This window comes from Labeo rohita, unplaced genomic scaffold (assembly GCF_022985175.1).
Source record: "Labeo rohita strain BAU-BD-2019 unplaced genomic scaffold, IGBB_LRoh.1.0 scaffold_616, whole genome shotgun sequence".
Classification (NCBI taxonomy): domain Eukaryota; kingdom Metazoa; phylum Chordata; class Actinopteri; order Cypriniformes; family Cyprinidae; genus Labeo; species Labeo rohita.
This window is the reverse complement of record NW_026129542.1, coordinates 17,830-41,313: the sequence shown is the minus strand read 5'-3', so window position 1 is coordinate 41,313 and position 23,484 is coordinate 17,830. Positions and strand designations below refer to the sequence as shown.

General features: G+C 36.1%; 1 protein-coding gene across 1 annotated transcript in view; it reads left to right on the top strand.

Annotated features, from left to right (window-relative positions):
- Positions 1-23,484, top strand: part of LOC127161329 (ribonuclease inhibitor-like) — a gene marked incomplete at its 3' end in the record, with an annotated part of 47,175 nt that overhangs the window by 5,994 nt on the left and 17,697 nt on the right. Inside the window, exons 6-12 of the mRNA XM_051104015.1 lie at positions 1,605-1,778; positions 3,143-3,316; positions 3,698-3,868; positions 9,306-9,479; positions 13,163-13,336; positions 14,077-14,250; positions 14,860-15,033. Coding sequence (XP_050959972.1) covers positions 13,179-13,336; positions 14,077-14,250; positions 14,860-15,033 — 506 coding nt within the window. The remainder of the gene's footprint in view (positions 1-1,604; positions 1,779-3,142; positions 3,317-3,697; positions 3,869-9,305; positions 9,480-13,162; positions 13,337-14,076; positions 14,251-14,859; positions 15,034-23,484) is intronic.

Here is a 23,484-nt window from a genome sequence, read left to right as displayed (position 1 = left end):
GTGTGCGCTGCAACCAGATTTCATAATCACATTTTACACAAACCATTGAGAATTTTTAACCAAAGTATATTATAGACTTTTCATTAAGACCCTAAAGAATCATATCAACTTGTGGAAAATGGGCATCCGATGACCCCTTTAAAAGAAAAGGCTCAATAAACTGTTGCACAGATATAATACACCACACATCACTATCTCTTCCCTTTGTGATTTGAACTTTTTAATGTAAAGTGTTGTGTGCTGTGACTCTGTGTTGATTCTTCAAGCACATCATTTTACACACCAGGTGCAAATACTGTAAACATTTTGTGCTGCACTGTTTGTTTTATCTATCATATGTTGATGCCTTATTAAAAACAGTGTTTTATAGTATATATTTATGTAGAAATATATTGTTTTTCATAGATGCATTTTATAACCACAATGCAAATAGCAATGTGTAACATTTTACCAGATTTAGTGCTACAGTTTTATTTGTTCCCAATAATGTTTTTTTAACCCAAAAAATAGCAATATGTTTAGATTTATAAAATTATTAATATTGAGCACTGATTTTTCAAGAATAACCTTTTTGCTTTTTTGACAACTATTCACAACTGCTTTTAATTTAAAGTTGTAATGTAAAAAATGCAAAATGTAAAATGTCTAATTTTGGTGCAGCATATACTGTAATTTGTAAAAATTGAACAAGAGCATTTTAAGAATCAGTGATCAGTATCTGCCTCAAATGTCCTGATCAGTGCAGCACTAAAGCAAATGAACTGCCTTTTCAAAATTGTTTGAATGTCTTCAGTTTAAGGAAATACTTTTTTTCCCTAAATAAAAAAAGTAATAATATTTTTTTAAGCAGACTGTCTTTGTTGTTGACTTGTAATAGTTTAGTCTACAGTATGTTTGAACATTGATCTGTGAGACTAAAGTGATTTATGACAATAGAAGACAGTAACAATTTCATTTGTTAACATTAGCTATTAAATATATCTAATGTCATATCTAATATATGTTCATGTCAGTTCACAGTGTATTAACTAATTAACAGAAAACTTTTGAATTTAAAACTGTATTAGTAAACATTGAAACTTACATTAAGGTTATTAAATGCTGTACTAGTTGTTCATCATCAGTTCATGTTAACTAATGTAGTTAATGTTATCAAGTGAAACCTCGTAACTTGGATAAATAGCTCACATCTTAATGCAGGGGTCACCAAACTTGATCCTGGAGGGCCGGTGTCCTGCAGAGTTTAGCTCCAACTTGCCTCAACACACCTGCCTGGAAGATTCAAGTAAACCTACAGTATTAAGACCTTGGTGTGTTTGATTACAGTTGGAGCAAAACTCTGTAGGACACCGGCCCTCCAGGACTGAGTGTGGTGACCCCTGTCTTAATGAGTAATTTAGCTGATTTTCAACCTTTGCATACATTTGTAACTTTTGTGTAGTTTGTAGTATATTTAAATGAACTATGTGTAGTCTTTCTTCATGTTACCTGCACACAGATATCACTGTTTATTTGTCAACAAACGTCTGCTGGAAGATGAAAAACACATTAGTAAGATGATCATCATAGATCTGATTCATTGTCTTTTTTCTTTCTGTCTTCAGTCTGTGTAGATGCAGAATTACAGAGGAACAGTGTCTCATCCTGACTTCAGCTCTGAAATCAAACCCATCACACCTGAGAGAACTGAACCTGAGTGAGAATCAAATAAAAAACACAGGAGTGAATCACTTATGTGACGTACTGAAGGATTCACACTGTAAACTTGAGAGACTGAGGTCAGTAACATTCACATACAAGAATCAAAATGATTAAAATCACTTTAACAGTTTAAACCAAAACACTTTATAGTATCTAACAATGTCTACAGAAGCTTCTTAAACGAATTCATCCACTAAGTAAAAGTGTGGAATAAAGAACAATACTTTTGGATTGAACTATTTTTAGACTTTACCAGAAAAAAAAACAGTTTTCTAAGAGAAGTCCCTGACTTTTTGCGACAGGTGGGATTCAGTTTACGGCACTTCTCATTCATTCCTATGGTATCCGTAAACGACGATTGTCGCACAATTCCTCGAGTTTTATAATTGAATATTTCCTCAAACATTTTGGATCCATTGTTCAAATTGTATGAAAATGTCAGCAAGAATAGAAATTCAGGTGACAATGTGACATGGTCATGTCCCCAATTTATAGCTCTATTGATTAACTTGATTAATTGATTTCATTAATGACCTCTGAAATTAGGCTACGTGTCACTTATTATAACAGCTGTATATTTTCCCTTCTTGTGAAAACAATAACGTTTTGTTAAGTATTCAAATTCAATATATGCCAAGAAGTTATCAGTTAGAGGACTGATAGATGAAATATTATGACAGCTACACTCAACACCACAGCAATGAGAGCAATATTGCACATTGGTTGATGATGGGAATATTATATATGTTAAAAATATATATTTACATCAGAATATTGTTTATTTCGACACAGAATGTCTTTACAAACACATTAAACAGGAGACTTTTCAGACGCGCACTCCACTGCACAGTTGGCAACACTGGGTCCATCTAGCAGACATACGATAAAGTCAGCATTTTCACATTCTTTGATTGGATGATGGCCAGAGAGTGTAGTAGTAGTCAGAGCTAGCAAACAGATGTTCTGACAGTATTATTACTGTTTCTAAGGTTTCTTACTGCATGTTATTGTTTAATTAGTACTGACCTGAATAAGATTTTTCACATAAAAGATGTTTACATGCAGTCCACAAGAGAAAATAATAGTTGAATTTAAAAAAGGACCCTGTTCAAAAGTTTACATACACTTGATTCTTTTTCAAAATTTTTATTCAGATTTAGTTTAACATCAGAATTGTATATAACACAATTCACAGTTCAACTTCAGAAGAAGTATATTTATTTATTATATTTATTATTATAATATTATTTATTTTATTTATAATATTTATTATGTGTATATATTTCTGAATAAATTGGTGTGTTGGTGTAGATACATTTATAAAACATTGATAAACAGATTGCTTTTTTGAGATGATGGAAAATGTTGAAACCCTAATGGTGTAATAAATGCTAATAAAGTTTTTTTAATGTGTGTGTGCGTTTTGTTTCTCTTTCTATAGACTTTCAGACTGCAGTATCACTGAAGAAGATTATAAAGCTCTGGCTTCAGCTCTGAGATCAAACCCTTCACACCTGATAGAGCTGGATCTCACAGGAAATGATCCTGGACAATCAGGAGTGAAGGAGCTCAGTGATTTACTACAGGATCCAAACTGTCAACTCAAGACACTGAGGTGAGATGTGATGAAATAATGCAAAATAAATGACATGTAGGTGAACTTTTTCTTTTTTTACTTATATAATATGTTGAACAACCTGTTGCTGCATCAAAGTTAACAAAGAAAAAAAACAACGTAGGCTTTTAAGCAATATTTTATCAGAATCATGTTTATTGCCAAGTAATGTAGGTGTACAATTACGATAAATTTGTCTTGGTAAATTGGTGTCAAACACAACAGAAAATCAGGAATAAATAAGAATAAAGAACAATAAGATAAACTATTTTAAAGTAAGGCAAGTAAGCTATACAATAAAAGCAAAAGAAAATTAAAATGAAATATGTTGTCCATTGTATAAAAGGTGAATTGAATCTTACTTTATATTCTCTTCTTAAGGTTTTTGGGTCCTGCTGCAGATGAAGCCTGTCAGTATGTGACTGGAATTGTGGGTAAAAACCCGTTATTCCTGAGAAAACTGAATCTGAGTGAACATGAACTAGGAGACACAGGAGTGAATCAGATCGCTGCTCTACTGCAGGATAAACACTGTCAACTCAACACACTGATGTGAGTGTTTGACATGTATTAATACTAACATTACTGAGTGGGAATAAACTAGGAATTTAGGAAAAGTAAATTGGTCAGACAGGGCCAATCTCAATCTGATATTGTGTTACTGTTCTGTGTTACTGTTAAGCCACACAAAAGACATACAAGCACTAAAAGAACAATGTTTTGTGTATAATATTCCAAGTCTTCTGAAGGTATTCGATAGCTTAATGTGAGGTACAGATGAATATTTAAGTCCTTACAATAAAGTTCATATAAACACTTTTCTCTGCTGCGTCTGTCAGTGATGCAAAATCGAATCCACGTCAGACGGGGTGGGTTGGAAAAGTTACAGATTTATTCATAAGTTTTCAGAAATGCAAATGAGTAACAGAAGAATCATAACCTGAAACTAAAAAATTAAAATTAAATTTCAATCAGCATGTTCAATCCAATCATTTCACAAATAAACTGAATAACATCAATTTAATTTAAGGTCTCAATCAGTCTAAATCAAACTAAGTTAGTTTAACCTAATTTATTCTATAAATCTATAAACCATAAGTCATAAACCATAAATCATATAAATCTGAGAAGAATAAGTCTATACGAGAACTAGGCACACCCATCAGTCAGAGCGAGAGAGTAAAGCCAGACTCACACTACAGGATTTTTAGCCCGATTTTGCCCCGATTTTCCCCTTCCAAGAATCGGAGGAAAAATCTTGTCGAGCACCTCGATCGGTCCCAGTGTTCAGCACGGATTATCTGGTAATGTGAGGCGTTCACAGATCGAATCTTACACCTCCCGATCTGCTCTCACACAAATCGGGGCCGCCCCGATCATATCAAACATGTTTGATATTCAGGATTTTAAATCAGGATGATCACGGCTATGATTACGTCAGTACTTTTACAACAGCCAATGCGTGACCGCAAAAAAGCTGCTAGCATGCTAGCTAACATTTGTAAACATTAGTTGCTAAAATGACGATCTGTTGCATAAGATTACGTGAGATGCTCCTCCGTCATAATAATCCTAATAATATCTTGTAGTGTGTGATGCGCCACCAGTGTTGGGAAGGTTACTTTGGAAATGTAATAGGTTACAGATTACAAGTTACTTGATTTAAAATGTAATAAGTAGTGTAACTTTTCAATTACTTTATTAAAGTAATGTAACTTATTACTTTTAATTACTTTTTGATTACTTTTCTAAATTTTTAATATTTTCAACTGTTAATCATTTTGAAACATTTAAACCAGGCAGAGTTAATCTTACAGTAGCACTCGACACTGATTACTGTCAGACTTTATCACTTGAATTAGGATTATAATAAGTAAGGAATAATATACATCTTTATTTTGCGATAACAACTGGCTGAATGTACATTATCTCACTTGTTACACAGCTGCTTGATAGATTTTTTTATATGTTTCATGTCAAAATTATTAGACACGTAACACTGATCTGAGTTGAAATATTTGAATGCAAAGCTTCCATGAAGAAATCAGTTGCTAGCAAACGGCAAGTTCAAACTAGACATTTTATGGATACAGTGCAGTCATACCACTTTTCTTACACAACATTTCACCACATACATAATTAAGTAGTAGTACTTGTTTGTTAGTTAGTTGTCTTATAATCCATTACAATGTACAAAAAAAAAAAAAAAAAAATGGCAGCAACTGCATTTGTATGAAACAAGAGAGCAAGTCCACAATACCAGGATGACAGAATTAAGAAATTGTACACATAATATTGAATTAAGCTTTAATATCTTATTAGCTAATCTTACCAGATGCAAAGCTTCCGCCAAGAAAAATTATCAAGCATATAGCACTGACTTAAGTTGCCCTGAAAGAGTCTGAGCTGTGTAATAATTTAATTTAAAGCACAGCCACCACAAATTCAGACTTTTTTTTTTTTTACTTATGTTTTTGGGCTTTTTATGCCTTCTATTGTAATAGGACAGTAGAGAGATGACAGGAAAGAGCTGGAGGAGAGAGGGGAGGGGGATCGGCAAAGGACCTCGAGACGGGAATCAAACTCGGGTCACCATGAGCGCAGTTGCGCTATATGTCATAACAAGATCATAACATAAATAACATCATAACAAGAAATAGTTTAATAGCAGTGATACTGGGTTTGAAATCCAATGTTTGCATAGTTATGACAGAAAACACTAGCATCTAACAATGCTTTGGAAAAAACAATCTTAAAGAATAAAGTTTATGCATAAACCCAAATAGGAAATAAAACAGTTATCAAATAAGCATGTGTCCAAATCTGTGCCCTAAACTCCTGAAACATTGGTGTCTCATTTTAGAGCAGTCAATGCAATTTAAAAGAAGTCAATTAAATTTGTAAGTGGGGGTGGGTGTGTGAAAAAATTCAGATGTAATCCCCTTTGTAATCACTGGCATTTTTCAAAAGTAACTGTAATTTAATTATTTTTTTTCTCAGTAACTGTAACTAATTACAGTTACATTTATTTTGTAATTAAATTACGTAATTCCGTTACATGTAGCTAGTTACTTCCCAACACTGTGTGCCACAATTTTAAAATCTTGTAGTTTGTGCATGTTTACGATTTTTTATGTGTGCGCTGCAACCAGATTTCATAATCACATTTTACACAACCATTGAGAATTTTTAACCAAAGTTTATTAGAGACTTTTCATTAAGACCCTAAAGAATCATATCAACTTGTGAAAATGGGCATCCGATGACCCCTTTAAAAGAAAAGGCTCAATAAACTGTCACACAGATATAATACACCACACATCACTATCTCTTCCCTTTGTGATTTGAACTTTTTAGTGTAAAGTGTTGTGTGCTGTGACTCCTTGTTGATTCTTCAAGCACATCATTTTACACATCAGTCAGACAGGCAGGGTTGATCTCCAAACAAACAGTAATATCCAGGGCAAAAACAGTAGCAAAATCCAGAAATCAGGCAGAGGGTCAAAATACCAAGAGAACAGTCCAAAAGTAACAAATAAACAAGACTATGAAACTAGGCAAAAACTATGGCATTGAACTAGACAGAACTATGGTAAAAAAAAACAAGACAAAACAATGACAAGAAACTAAACCATGGCAAAAACAAGGCAATGAAATGGGAAAACTGCTTAGTAGAGTCTGCACAGGCAAAACAATACTTCACAGAGGCCTGTTTGGTTTAGGCCTCCTTAAATGGCCACCAAACAGGAAGTTACCCATGAAGCAGCAGAGGGAGCGGTAACAGAGAGTCAATGGGTGAGGGCTCCCTCTGCTGGCGTGGCGTTACAGAAGCATTTTATAACCACAATGTAAATAGCAATGTGTAACATTTTACCAAAAATGTTTAGATTTATAAAAGTATTAATATTGAGCACTGATTTTTCAAGAATAACCTTTTTGCTTTTTGGACAACTATTCATTATTCATTGCTTTTCATTTAAAGTTGTAGTGTGAAAAAAATGCAAAATGTAAAATGTCTAATTTTGGTGCAGCATAACTGTAATTTGTAAAAATTGAACAAGAGCATTTTAAGAATCAGTGATCAGTATCTGCCTCAAATGTCCTGATCAGTGCAGCACTAAAGCAAATGAACTGCCTTTTCAAAATTGTTTGAATGTCTTCAGTTTAAGGAAATACTTTTTTTCCCCCTAAATAAGTGCAAAGTAATAATATTTTTATAAGCAGACTGTCTTTGTTGTTGACTTGTAATAGTTTAGTTTACAATGTATTTGAACATTGATCTGTGAGACTAACGTGATTTATGACAATAGAAGACAGTAACAATTTAATTTATTCACATTAGATATTAAATATATCGGTAGATTACAACCCGCAAAGAACTACGTAATTAAACTGAATTTACAGTGTATGTTTCTGTAATTATAGTGTACCTATAAAGTACGTACATGTAGGTATAAGGGAACAATATGTTATATCTGGGTAATAACCTACTGTATTCCGCCAAAAAAAGACTGCGGCTGCAAACGCATCGTTATTTGGATTACTTTTTTTGTATGGCTGTTGACATTTTTGCAATAAACAAATGATTGTGATTGCACTTTCCTGTTTTTTTTTATATTTTTATTACTGTTCAGTCATAGTTAACGTTAGGTTTAGAGGTAGAAGTGGGATTAGCGACTATACAAAAACATTTTTTAGATATATTTTCAGATTGTGTGTTTATTGTACCTACCCTGTAACTTCGTTGAACAAGCGGGGAACAGTCGCCACTTTAATTTACAGCCCGCAGAGGACACAATTACCCTGTAACTACATGGAACAAGAGTATAATTTCCCAGTAATTTTAAAAGGCTTACGTATAGATACACCAAATTTATGATTTAATAGAACAGGTACCTGTTAAGTTTTTTAAATGAATCCATTATAAATTATTTGTATATCTGTTTGCTACCCCGTTATTACCCAAACGTAACATATTGCTCCCTTAGGGGAGGTACACTAGGTACACTATAAATACGAAACATACACTGTAACTTCAGTTTACTTGCGCAGTTCTTTGTAGGTTGCATATGTGGTTGTAATTACCAAAACGTAACATAGCCTATTGTTCTCTTATACCTACACATACGTACTAATAGGTACACTATAATTACAGAAACATACACCGTAAATTCAGTATATTTATGTAGTTCTTTGCAGGTTGAATATCTGGTTTGTTATCCCCTTATTACCCAAATATAACATATTGTTCCCTCATACCTACATGTACGTACTTTATAGGTACACTATAATTACAGAAACATACACCGTAAATTCAGTTTACTTACGTAGTTCTTTGCGGGTTGTAATCTAAAGCGTTACCAATATATCTAATGTCATAGCTAATATATGTTCATGTCAGTTCAGTGTATTAACTAATTAACAGAAAACTTTTGAATTTAAAACTGTATTAGTAAACATTGAAACTTACATTAAGGTTATTAAATGCTGTTCTAGTTGTTCATCATCAGTTCATGTTAACTAATGTAGTTAATGTTATCAAGTGAAACCTCATAACTTGCATAAATAGCTCACATCTTAATGCAGGGGTCACCAAACTTGATCCTGGAGGGCCGGTGTCCTGCAGAGTTTAGCTCCAACTTGCCTCAACACACCTGCCTGGAAGTTTCCAGTAAACCTACAGTATTAAGACCTTGGTGTGTTTGATTACGGTTGGAGCAAAACTCTGTAGGACACCGGCCCTCCAGGACTGAGTGTGGTGACCCCTGTCTTAATGGGTAATTTTGCTGATTTTCAACCTTTGCATACATTTGTAACTTTTTTGTAGTTTGTAGTATATTTAAATGAACTATGTGTAGTCTTTCTTCATGTTACCTGCACACAGATATCACTGTTTATTTGTCAGCAAAGTCTGCTGGAAGATGAAAAACACATTAGTAAGATGATCATCATAGATCTGATTCATTGTCTTTTCTCTTTCTGTCTTCAGTCTGTGTAGATGCAGAATTACAGAGAAACAGTGTCTCATCCTGACTTCAGCTCTGAAATCAAACCCATCACACCTGAGAGAACTGAACCTGAACTGGAATCAAATCAAAAACACAGGAGTGAATCACTTATGTGACGTACTGAAGGATTCACACTGTAAACTGGAGAGATTGAGGTCAGTAACATTCACATACAAGAATCAAAATGATTAAAATCACTTCAACAGTTTAAACCAAAACACTTTATAGTATCTAACAATGTCTACAGAAGCTTCTTAAACGAACTCATCCACTAAGTAAAAGTGTGGAATAAAGAACAATACTTTTGGATTGAACTATTTTTAGACTTTACCAGGAAAAAAAAAAAAAAAAAAAAAACAGTTTTATAAGAGAAGTCCCTGACTTTTTGCGACAGGTGGGATTCAGTTTACGGCACTTCTCATTCATTCCTATGGTATCAGTAAACGATGATTGTCGCACAATTCTGACTGAAATTCAGTGACGTCAGTGCTGTAATGTGATTGGTCAACAAAAACTTGACTTGAACAGACTTGGCTTGGCATGAAAACAAGCATAAACAAGAACAGAAACTCACAGCAGGATATAATTCAATACATGACAAGCAAACAATGGGAACATGAGGGCTACTTATACCAAACAACACACAAACCAACCAATTAGAACATAGACACTTAACTAGAACAACCAATCAGAACATGACACATTGAACTAAGGAACCAATGGCAGGAATACAAGAGGGCAAGGGAAGCAAGACACAAACAAGGAACATGGCAAAACTACAAAATAAAAGACATGAAAGCAAGAACATGAACAAAACCCAGACCCCACGTTACAGCTACGCATCACTTTACTTAAAGCATACAAAGACCAGTTATAATAATAATAATAATAATAATAATAATAATAATAATAAAGTAATAATAATAATAATAAAGTAATAATAATAATAATAATAATAATAATAATAATAATAATGATAATAATAATATTTGGCCCCCCCTTAATCTGGAATCATGTCACACCAAACAGTTTTGGGTGCAATGTGCAATATGTCCTGAAGTCTATTAAAAAAAAAAAAAAAAGAAAGAAAAAAAGAAAGAAAAACATCACCAGCTGCTAAATTCAAATCCATGTTCGCTAGCTGGCACTGAGTCAGAGACATACGTGTTTTTACAGCACTGCGTATTATATCCAATCACACACGATTCTGTTGAGCTTATGAATGCAATGGCCAATCAGAGGTGTTCAGATGAGTCATCGCTGAAAGTGTTATAGTATTAAATAGGAAAATAGTGTAAATAATGCAAAAGAACAACAGAAAACATTCAATTTTCAGTTAAAGTTCATCATTGAATCCAGTGATGTCATCATCCAGCTCAGTTCAGTTCAAATAGTATCTGTGCAATCAAGTCGACGATATCACTGGATATTAAGTGTCACCAACTAAACAAACCAGAAAGATTCTTCAGATGTTAAAGGTTCTTATGGAACCATTTACACAAAAAAGGTTCTTTTCTTTGGCATCATAAAGCACCTTTATTTTTAACAGTGTTGGTCTCGCAACACTCAGCAGCTTGTAAGGAAGTCCCAGCAGTATTAATGTGAATTTAATAAAACATTATAAAGTACTAATTAGACTGTAAAGCTGCTTTGACACAATCTGTATTGTTAAAAGCGCTATAGAAATAAAGGTGACTTGACTGTTTCACAAGAGGTTTTTTTGTGGTAAAAAAAGGTTCTTCAGATTATGAAAATGTAAGAAAGAGATTGTTCTTTAAAGAAACTTTGACCCTGCAGTGTCTGTTCTAGACCACAGTAACTGTTAACTAAAATGAATCTTAAGCTACTTTAATACTGTATTTCTTAAGAAGGCTGAGGAAATTTGACATGGGAAGCAAAATCCTCAGCAACTTTTACAGATGTACAGGTGAAAGTGGTGTGGAAGTTGTACAGTTCAGGACAGAAAAGATCTCCAGCACATGATAAAAAGCATAAATAAAGCATAAAAAGCAGTGTTAATTACATTTCTCTATAGCATGGTGTTAGTGTCAATGTTTTCTGAATCAAAAAGCTTTTCAGTAGCAAAGCTCTTTTTTTTTTTGATCAAGTAGCGTTAACAAAAGCTACATTTTCCAAAGCATTTCTGAGGCTTAAGCTCAAATCAGAAAAATAACTGCTAAGGATCACTGATCCTGGATCAGTAAGTGACGCCACTAAACCTCGTAACTCCATTGGCTCCTCAAAGTGTCAGTCAAACCTCATTATACCTCCCAGATATAAATGTATCTGTATACAATGAAGCCACAAACCAGCTTTGACACAGTGTTTATTATTAATTAAAATACAGTGATTTTTTTGTTTGTTTGTTTTAATTTCTGAAAAAGTAGCAGTTTAGGTCATAGGAAGTTTATGTCACAATATGAGGTAAATCCAGTCCTGTACATGATACTGATACTGAGAGCATTGACTTGAAATGAAGTTGGTTCAATATGAAAATTGTAGTACTATTTTTGCCATGTTACTGTAGCTTAGCTTGCTACATTTCCCAGGAGGATCTTCAGTGTAGTGAAGCTTCATTTAATGAAGAGTAACTGTTAGCTTAGCTCACTACATTTTCCAAGTAGCTTGACCAACACTGTTAAAAAGTGCACAGTTCATTTGTGGAGTAACCTTCCTATCACTTCAGGATATTTACAGCACTAGGGTCATCATGAGGACCCACAACATCATCATTGCATTTCTATTAACTTTTATAACTTATTTTGCGGTGCTTAGAAGCCTTTTGATGTGTTGCATCAAGGAGCTGTGAAACCGGTTACACTCACTGAATGAATCACATTTGTGCCGAACTCTTACAAAGCAAAAACAAACATTCTCCTTCGATCCTTGAACGATTCTCACAGTTAATGTACACAATCTCACAGTCTGAAGCGTCTGTCACACATGCTGTTGTGAATAATTAAGCAAAGCGTCTTCTGATTAGATAAGAACACAGTCTCATGAATAATTATGAGACACCGACGTGTCATTGAAGTACTATAGTCCTTTACCACATCACAAACTATGACGATCACAACTGTATCACAAACTGTGACGTCAACACGATGTAGATTTTAAACCTGGAAGAAAAAATTGTGCAAAAAGCTCAAAATGAACCACTTTTCTCCAACAATTAAAATGAACAGATGCTAACATTGTCTTCTATGATGTGAAACACAAACACTAAAATCTCAGAAAAAAACTAGTCTGGGGTTTCATGACCCTTTTTAACTTCCCATTACCATCACTGACTGTTACCTTGCTTGTTGCACAATATATATTTGTATATTTTTGTGTATATTCATATATTTTTGTACAGTTAATCTGTCTATATTCCATACTGTATATTTTTGTGTAATGGAGACTTGCAAAGTAAGTTGTTGTGTGGTCTAAACATCTGAAAGTGTTTCTGTCCACTTTACAGAAACACTTCCACTTCCACTTGCACTTCATACAGCAGGTCAAATACTCAACCCAATATCCAATAATTTCAGTTAATAATACCAAAAATACACAAACATTTCACTTTTGGGAATTAAAATGTCTTTGTATTTCTATCAGGACAAATTTGACATAAACCATGAGAAGTGTAAATTATTTTATTAAATGAACACCTTATTATTATTATATATTTTTTTTGTATTATTATTATTTTTGTTTTGTTTTGTTTTGTTTTGAAGACCAAATTGTGAAAAATGATCCAAAGGTATTCAGACACTCTTCCTCTGTTTCATTTTATGAAGACATTTTCACTGTATTAAACCCTTTTCTTTTATCTTGTCTCTTTCTCTCATTGCAGGTTAAGATACTGTGAAATGACAGATGAAGGTTGTTCTGCTGTGACTTCAGCTCTGAAATCAAACCCATCACACCTGAGAGAACTGAACCTGAGCAGGAATAAACTAGGAGACTCTGGAGTGAAAAACCTCAGTGATCTACTGATGAACACACAATGCAAGCTGGAGAAACTACAGTTAGTATCATTATACTGTACAGCAGTGACAGTGAGATTAAAGTTTACTGACAATATTTTTGTGCTTGTTATAATTTATTTATCCGGGTACATAATTTATTTCAGAAACTGAATGTACCCTTGTGATCTTGAAAATAACTTTCCCCTCACAAAAACATTTCATCTCTGGTCTGATGACGTGAGGGTGTTAAACCTGTCAGTCACATGAATTTACAGCAATAACAAACAACAATTATTCAGCTTCTCATCAAAAATGAATTCCTGACCTGCATTTTTTTTCTTGTTCAGAAAAGTTTTCACTCAGACATTCATCACAATAAGAACAAAATATGATCACAAAATGTTGTATTTGACTGTAAACTACAATCTTAAAATGTCTTGAAGTAAATTTTGATTTATGAACAGAATTTTCTTGATTTGTTACATTTTTACATTTATATTAATGTTATTTTAAAGTGATTCTATAATTGATCCTGTATCTCAATTACATTACAAATCACAAACTTTTTTTTTTTTTTGGTCTGACTAAAGATTCTCCAGACTTGAAATGTAATTAGTATCCGCAAATCCTAGTTTTGTTTAGTTTTAGTTTATGGCTGTATGATTATTTATTTACTTATTTTGTTTTCAGGTTTTAGCAACATTTTATTTATTGCACTGTATGGTTTTTACTCATGATTCATTTAACTCACACATGAACAACATGTCTGATTAAATGTCTTTTCTGTTTCTGTTTTCAGTCTGTGTGATTGCAGTATTACAGAGAAACAGTGTCTCATCCTGACTTCAGCTCTGAAATCAAACCCATCACACCTGAGAGAACTGGACCTGAGCTGGAATAAACTAGGAGACTCTGGAGTGAAAAACCTCAGTGATCTACTGATGAACACACAATTCAAGCTGGAGAAATTAGAGTTAGTATCATTATACTGTACAGCAGTGACAGTGAGATTAAAGTTCACTGTTTAGTTTCATGAAGGCACCATGAAATTAAAGTTGACAGTGATTATTTTTTTATTAAATATTGCAGTGCTTAAATGATTTTTCCGTGCACATAATGTATTTCTAATTTATGTGCCCCTCTGATCTAAATAACTTATATAACTAAATAACTTAAATGACAGCAATTCAATTAATTGTTAATGGACCAAATTAAATCCTGTCAATACATTTTTTTTTTTCATTCACTCAGACATACTGTACAGTAAAGAATGACAGTTACAAAAAAATGTTTATTGATAATAAATTACTCTTAAAATGTCTTTAGGTAAATTGAAATTCCAAAAAAAAAATTTCTTGACTTTTCACATTTAAACTAAATTTTTACATTTTAATGTCATTATTAAGTAGTTCTATAGTTGATCCTAGATCTTGATCTACTTTTTTTCTGTTCTTGTTTATGGTCATATAATGTTTTTGGCAATGTTTTAATTATTGCACTGTATGGTGTTAACACATGATGAATTTACTGACATGAACTTGACACTTGTCTGATTCATTGTCTTTTTTCTTTCTGTTTTCAGTCTGTGTAGATGCAGTATTACAGAGGAACAGTGTCTCATCCTGACTTCAGCTCTGAAATCAAACCCATCACACCTGAGAGAACTAAACCTGAGTGAAAATGAAATAAAAAACACAGTAGTGAATCACTTATGTGACGTACTGAAGGATTCACACTGTAAACTGGAGAGATTGAGGTCAGTAACATTCACATACAAGAATCAAAATGATTAAAATCACTTCAACAGTTTAAACCAAAACACTTTATAGTATCTAACGATGTTTACAGAAGCTTCTTAAACGAGCTCATCCAGTAAGAAAAACTGTTAAAGTGTGGAATAAAGAGTCTTCAACATGTTTTACACTAAACAATACTTATTTTTAGAGTTCACCACAAAAAAAATACAGTTTTATAAGAGAAGTTTTTGCGTCAGGTGGGATTCAGTTTACGGCACTTCTCATTCATTCCTATGGTATCTGTAAATGGTGATTGAGTGTCACACAATTCTGACTGAAATTCAGTGATGTCAGTGCTGTAATGTGATTGGTTATTAAGGGACACGTGATCCGAGTTAACCGTTACATTTGTCCAATAGTAACTAATACAGACCCTCTCATCTCCCTATACTAAGAAAATCTCTGACAAGGGGTAATTAGGAACACAGGTGCATAGGATAAAGCAATCAAACTAAACAAGAACAGGAAAATGACCAAATAAGAAAACTCAGGAACAAAGACGGGGGTAAAACAAGGAAAAACAGGTCCAAAAGTCTGACACTTGAACATTGAGTCTGTCATTTTTAATGTTATTTTATTTATTATTTAAATATTTTATATTTGTTATCCTAAAAAATCATCACACACATAAACCTTACTGCATAGTTCATAGATTTCACTATTAGGATACTTTGCTGATCGTAAGGTGCAGGTGCAAAATTATTTGTCAAATAAATGAAACATGATGAAACATTCATTTGAGTTTAAATTGTTAAAGCTTATTGTAGAGATTGCAGTGATGAATGACATGGTGAAAAATGACTGAATGAATAATACTGTATTAAAGTAGCTTAAGATTCATTTTAAAAGTGTGTCCCCTAAAAGCACAAGTGGCCCCAGCCTGTTCCCCCCAGTTACTGTGGTCTAGAACTGACACTGCAGGGTCAAAGTTTCTTTAAAGAACAATCTCTTTCTTACCTTTTCATAATCTGAAGAACCTTCTTTCGCCACAAAGAACCTCTTGTGAAACAGTCAAGTCACCTTTATTTCTATAGCGCTTTTAACAATACAGATTGTGTTAAAGCAGCTTTACAGTATTAAATAGGAAAATAGTGTCAATAACGCAAAAGAACAACAGAAAACACTAAATTTTCAGTTAAAGTTCATCACTGAATCCAGTGATGTCATCATCCAGCTCAGTTCAGTTCAAATAGTATCTGTGCAATCAAGTCAACGATATCACTGGATATTAAGTGTCACCAACTAAACAAACCAGAAAGATTCTTCAGATGTTAAAGGTTCTTTATGGAACCAGTTAGACAAAAAAGGTTCTTTTATGGCATCATGAAGCACCTTTATTTTTAAGAGTGTTGGTCTTGCGACTCAGCAGCTTGTAAGGAAGTCCCAGCAGTGACTGCATTTCTTAAAAAGGCTGAGGAAATTTGGCATGGGAACAGAAATCCTCAGCACTTTTTACAGATGTACAGGTGAAAGTGGTGTGGAAGTTCAGGACAGGAAAGCTCTTCAGCACGTGATTAAAAAGTAATACAGTAGTGTCAAGAAAACGTCTCAGGTTACGTATGTAACCCCGTTTCCTCGAAGGGAATGAGACGCCGCGTCGAAACGCTATGGGAACGCCTTCAGAATCATGTGTGTAATCAAACCATTGGAAGAGCGAGAAGTCATAGACGGGTGACGTCACTGACCAGGAAGCATAAAAGCACGTGCGCCAGAACGAGCGTCAGCTTCCAGGAGAGAAGCAGCGCTCGCAGGGACGCAGGAGGATGGCCACGAGACGCGGCGTCTTGTTCCCTTTGGGGAACTAGGGTTACATACGTAACCTGAGACGTTCCCCTTCAGGAACTCGAGCCGCTTCGAAACACTATGGGAACGAGATGCCCACGCTGCCAGACCCCAGTCCCTGCCTAGGAAGTGCTAGGACGAAGGACAGAGGAACCAGGAGAGACTCGCAAGTCGAGGTCATAAAACCTTACAAAAGTAAGGGGTGTGGACCACCCCGCAGCGTTACAAATATCTTAGAGGCAGCCATGCTCCGTGTCGAATGAGCTCTGACCCCTAAAAGCGGAGGAAGGTCAGAGGACTCATAAGATGAACAAATAGTGTCCACTATCCAGCGGCTTAAGGTCTGCTTAAAAGCAGGGAGGCCCTTCTTAGGAGGGCCATAGCAGACAAAAAGTTGGTCTGACTTCCTCCACCTGGCAGCTCTGTGGACGTATGTGTCCAGCGCTCACACTGGACACATACAGTTAAGCTTCTGCTGGTCAAAATCCCAGAAAGGAGGAGGACAAAAGGCCTGAAGTATGACAGGCCGTGGTGTCGAGGAGGGGACTTTAGGGACATAACCCGGACGAGGGTAAAGGAAGGCTTTAGAAAGGCCTGGAGCAAATTCCAGGAAAGAAGGGGCCACAGAGAGGGCCTGAAGATCCCCAACTCTCTTTGGGGAGGAAAGGGCAAGAAGAAGGACAGTTTTAATAGAGAGAAATCTGTCAGAAATTTTCTCAACAGGCTCGAAGGGAGGCCTGCAGAGAGCCTCTAACACCATGGACAGGTCCCAAGTACGGACACGGGGACGTACCGGAGGCCTCAGCCTTAGTGCACCGCGGAGGAAACGTGTAACAAGGGAGTTCTTACCCACTGAAAGACCACCAAGAGGGGCCTTGGTAAACCTTCAAGGTGGAGTGGGTTAACCCTGCAGATAGCCGATCCTGCAGGAACTCCAGCACTGAGCCAACTGGGCAGTTAACTGGGTCTTGCTGGTGGCGTCCGCACCAGGAAGTGAAAAGCTTCCACTTCAAGGCGTACAGTTTCCTCGTAGAGGGAGCTCTAGATTGGAGGATGGTCTCAACAACCTCGGTTGAGAGACCGGAAGCTAAGAGGTGCGCCCCCTCAGAGGCCACACCCAAAGCTTCCACAGCTCCAGCCGGGGGTGAAGAATGGAACCCCCTGCCTGTGAGAGGAGATCTCTCCTGACGGGAATCTCCCAGGGAGAGCCGTCAAGGAGAGAAATCAGGTCCGAGAACCACACTCGGCCCGGCCAGAACGGGGCTACTAGAAGAAGGGACACCCCGTCCCGGCGCACTCTCTCTAGAACTCCTAGGAGCAGAGCGATCGGGGGAAAGGCGTACAGACGAAGCCTCGGCCACGTCTGTACCATGGCATCCAGCCCCAGGGGAGCTGGATAAACTAGAGAGTACCAGAGGGGACATTGTGTGTTCTCCCTCATGGCAAAAAGATCCACCTGGGCTGGACCAAACACTCTCCAGATCTGCTTCACCACCTTGGGGTGAAGCATCCATTCCCCGGGCCCCGGTCCCTGCCTCGACAGGATGTCTGCTCCCAAGTTGAGATGCCCAGGTACATAAACTGCTCTCAATGAGAGGAGTTTGCCCTGGGACCACACAAGGATCTGGTGCGCCAGCTTGTACAAGGGGCGCGAACGCAGACCTCCCTGGTGGTTGATGTAAGAGACCACCGCTGTGTTGTCGGTGCGGACCAACACATGGCAGTCTCTCAGGTCTGGGAGAAAGTGTTTCAGAGCTAGAAACACGGCCAGCATCTCCAGGCAATTTATGTGCCACGTGAGTTGGTGACCGCTCCACAGACCGGTAAAGGTCCATCGCTAGCGTTACGCGGCGACAAGGAGCTCCCAGCACCGGGCCCTGAGGCAAGAACCAGGGTCTCCTCCACATGTCTAAGGCACGTAGGCATCGCGTCACCTTGATCATGCGGAGTGGGTTTCCCCTCGGGGAGAACCCCCTGGTCTTGAGCCACCACTGTAGGGGTCTCATGTACAGCAGGCCAAAAGGTATCACGTTGGACGCAGCTGCCATGAGACCCAGCAGTTGTTGAAACTGCTTGACAGTGAGTGACCAGCCCTCTCTCACTCTCGCGACTGCAGTGAGGATCGACTCGATCCGAGCAGGAGACAAACGTGCCTGCATCGTGGTCGAATCCCACACCACGCCTAGATAAGTGGTTCTCTGTAACGGGGAGCCCCGTGAGCTGGATGGCGGCGAGGGAGGAACCGCTGGAATGCCGCCGCTTGCTTATGAGCCTCCTGGTATCTGTCGACGATGGAATTGACGGCGTCGCCGAACAGACCAGAAGGCGAAAGCACGGCGTCCAGAAGGAAGACCCTGTCCTTTTCTTTCATATCGGACAGGGTCAACCAGAGATGTCTCTCTGCGGCCATAAGGGCTGCCATAGACCGCCCAATAGCACGGGCGGTCTCCTTGGTGGCACGGAGAGACAAATCAGCGGTCCTCCTGAGCTCAGAGTTATCGCTATCTTTGATAGCATACAATGATGTAAAGAAATCTGTAGGTCTATACATTTATATGGTAACACTATATAATATTTCATTAGTTCATGTTAGCTAATGTATTAACTAACATGAGTGAACAATGAACAATACATTTATTACAGTATTAATTAATCTTTGTTAATGTACTGTAAATTAATGAAAATGTAGTCGTTCATTGGTAGTTCATGTTAATTCACAGTACATTAATGTTAACAAACAACTTTTGATTTTAATGTGTTAGTAAATGTTGAAATTGACATTAAGATTAATAAATGCTGTAGAAGTATTGATCATTCTTAGTTCGTGTTAACTATACTAGTTAACTAATGTTAACTAATGAACCTTACTGTGAAGTGTTAACATTTATATAAATGTATCTGTATACAATGAAGCCACAATACCAACATACACTGTCTATAGTACTATTTTTGCCATGTTACTGTAGCTTAGCTTGCTACATTTCCCAGGAGGATCTTCAGTGTAGTGAAGCTTCATTTAATGAAGAGTAACTGTTAGCTTAGCTCACTACATTTTCCAAGTAGCTTGACCAACACTGTTAAAAAGTGCACAGTTCATTTGTGGAGTAACCTTCCTATCACTTCAGGATATTTACAGCACTAGGGTCATCATGAGGACCCACAACATCATCAGGGACAATACACATCCACAACACAGCCTCTTCACACTTCTGCTGTCTGGGAGATGTTAAAGCTTATAGAAAGCTTTAAATTATTAGCCTACTTTGCTAATTTAAAATGAAATAATTCAAATCAAAAACAAAACTTTGATATATTTTAGTGAGCACTCTGTAAAGATCATGTTTTTTAGCATTGTGCATTGAATCCAATGTTGAGCACATGATTGCAATGGTTAAGGCAGTTGTTCCCAAACTTTTCTGCTAGGCCCCACTTTTGCAGAATAAAAAATATATATATATGTAAGCCCCACCCCCCTGCATTTACACATAAACATAAACACAACTTCAGAAGGATTTATTTGAAGCATAATTAAAATTCAGTGTGTGAGAACTTACTGAAAAAAAAAAAAAAAACGAAACAAGGAACTAGTCACTTTTAGAGTAGAAACATTTTTAGAAGGCATGCAGCTTTACTATGTATTATTTTTTTTGTACTATGTAACAGCATTCATTGTTTTTTTTTAAACAGATTTTCTCATATTTTCTTCTCTTTGTTGTAGTTGTGATCTTTGAAGTAGATTCATCATCTACTTTACGTTTACCTGGCACTTGTTGTCTTTTCAAAAACTTGTCCATGCTTAGAGCAGAACTACTATGAGTCATTCATTCATAATTTTACTCGGCTAAGGGCAATTCTCATTCTGATATCAATTGCACAATCTAGTGGTCTGTTATTTTATGACAAAAACCACTACAACTGATTACAGACAGCTGCAGCGGGTACTGCGAGTCGTCTTGAGGTAATAAAATATGATGAAATTCATATTTTGTGTTAAATTATTTACATATGTGGCAAGTAGCCATATAATAAGCAAGATAATTTCACAGTGGGGTCTTGTATCACCCTGAAAATGTTTATTTTTACATAAAAATCTAGGGATGTACCGAAATGAAAATTCTTGGCTGAAACTTAAACTGCTTTGTAATATTTTTTTTTATTATTTTATTAATTAATATAGTCATTTTGTAAGATTTTTTAATTTAACTCAGTAATATTAATGATACTGAATTAAGAAAAAAATACAAGCCAATAAAATAACCATGTTTATGTAAAAAGTAACAATAAAATAGGACAGAAAATATATGAATATTAAATCTCAATATATTATTTTTATTCAGTTCTATGAAATAGAATCAGATATAACTTTTTTTGATTAATTATCAAAATAATGTATAGTCCTACAAAACTATTATTATTAGAGCATGTGGGCAGAGCATACAGTCACAAGAGGGTAGCGTCGTTTTACCAGCGTTGTCCAGTACAGCAGCACTACAGCATGTTACAGCACAGTATGCGACACTATTGCAAACAGGAACAAGTATATAGTAGTCAACATTTGAAGTGGATCAAAACCTTTTGTTAAATTTGTCCTAAAACCAAAAAGAAGCCCTGTTCTTGTCTTAGGACAACTTTGATGAACCTTTTTTTGATCCACTTCAAATGTTGACTACTGTACATAGACATTTTCTGTCGGCATGTAATTTCAATTCAGTTAAATTCAATTTAAAAAAAATGTGTATAGCATTTTCCACGTTGCTTTTCACAAAGCAACTTTATACCAACTTGAAGTGTTTATAGCTTAGACTAAGCATACGGTTGAAGTAACATCCTTCAGCTGAACCGTACACGTCTTGTTTCATTCATGCAATAAACGCATGTACACTGCTGTGGGCTATGACTAATTTCATGGGCAAAGCAGATAAAAATAATGTAAATAGAGAAATGTATCATAATTTATAAAAACAAAGCTTCATATTATGAAAAGGTTACTTTCTAAGACTTTTATATCCTACAGTTATGGCGAAATTAGGTTCCTCCAATCTATAAAAAAGCAAGAATCGAAGAAGAATCGAAAACAACAGTGAGGAATCGGTTCTTGGAAACGAATCTCATCGATTCCAGAACCAGGAGTCGGACTCGATTCCAAAATTTACGGAATCGAACAGCCCTAAGATTAGTGGTGACTATGTCAAGTTGATGTACATATGGCAGAGATGTATGGTAAAGATCAATTAATGATGTAATCAAACAGACAAAGAACACCATAAATTTGGCTAAAAAGATGTGTCTTTATTCTAGATTTAAACAGAGAGAGTGTGTCCAATCTCCGAACGTTATCAGGAAGGCTGTTCCAGAGTTTGGGAGCCAAATGCAAAAAAGCTCTAGCTCCTTTAGTGGACTTTACTATCCTAGGTACTACCAACAGTCCAACAGAGTTTTTCGACCTTAGGGAGCGTGATGGATTGTAGCGTGGTGGAAGACTAGTTAGGTATGCAGGAGCTAAACCGTTTAGGGCCTTATAGGTAAGAAGTAATATTTTATAGCTGATGTGGAACCTAATTGGTAGCCAGTGCAGAGACTTTAAAATTGGGGTAATATGATCATTTTCTTGACCTGGTAAGGACTCTAGCAGCAGCATTTTGGACTATCTGTAGCTTGTTTATTGAAGTTGCAGGACAAACACCTAGTAGTGCATTACAATAGTCCAGTCTAGAGGTCATGAATGCATGAACTAGCTTTTCTGCATCAGAAACAGGTCACATGTTTCGCAGCTTGGCAATGTTTCTAAGATGGAAGAATGCTGTTTTTGTAACATGAAAAATATGATTTTCAAGAGACAAGTTGCTGTCTAATATAACACCCAGACTTTTGACTGTAGTGGAAGTAACAGTGCATTCGACTATTCTGTGTACTGTTTTTTTTTTTTTTTTTTTTTTTTTTTTTGGTAAAATAAGTAATATCTCTGTCTTATCTGAATTTAATAGGAGAAAATTATCGGTCATCCAATCTTTTACATTTTTAACACACTCTGTTAACTTTGATAATTTAATCTGGTCGTGTTGAGAATTATATTTTAGTATCATCATCAATGAAACAATGAAAACAATGAAAACTAATGCCATATTTTGTGATATTACCAAGGGGCAGCATGTATATTGAAAATAGTAGAGGACCTAAGACAGATCCTTGTGGCACTCCATACTTTACTTGTGATAATTGAGATGACTCCCCATTTAAATAAACAAAGTGGTAGCGATCGGACAGGTAGGATCTAAACCATCTTAAAGCCTGCCCTTGGATACCCGCATAATTTTGTAGTCGATCTATTAGTATGTCATGATCTATAGTGTCGAACGCAGCACTAAGATCAAGTAAAACTAGCAATGAGCCTTGGTCTGACGCAAGAAGCAAGTCATTAGTGATTTTAACAAGTGCAGTTTCTGTGCTGTGATGGGGCCTTAAAACCTGACTGAAATTCTTCATAGATATCATTTTTGTACAAGAATGAGCACAGTTGAGCAGATACAACTTTCTCTAAAATTTTAGACATAAATGGAAGATTAGAAATGGGTCTGTAATTTGCCAGTTCATTAGGGTCTAGTTGTGGTTTCTTAATAAGAGGTTTAACC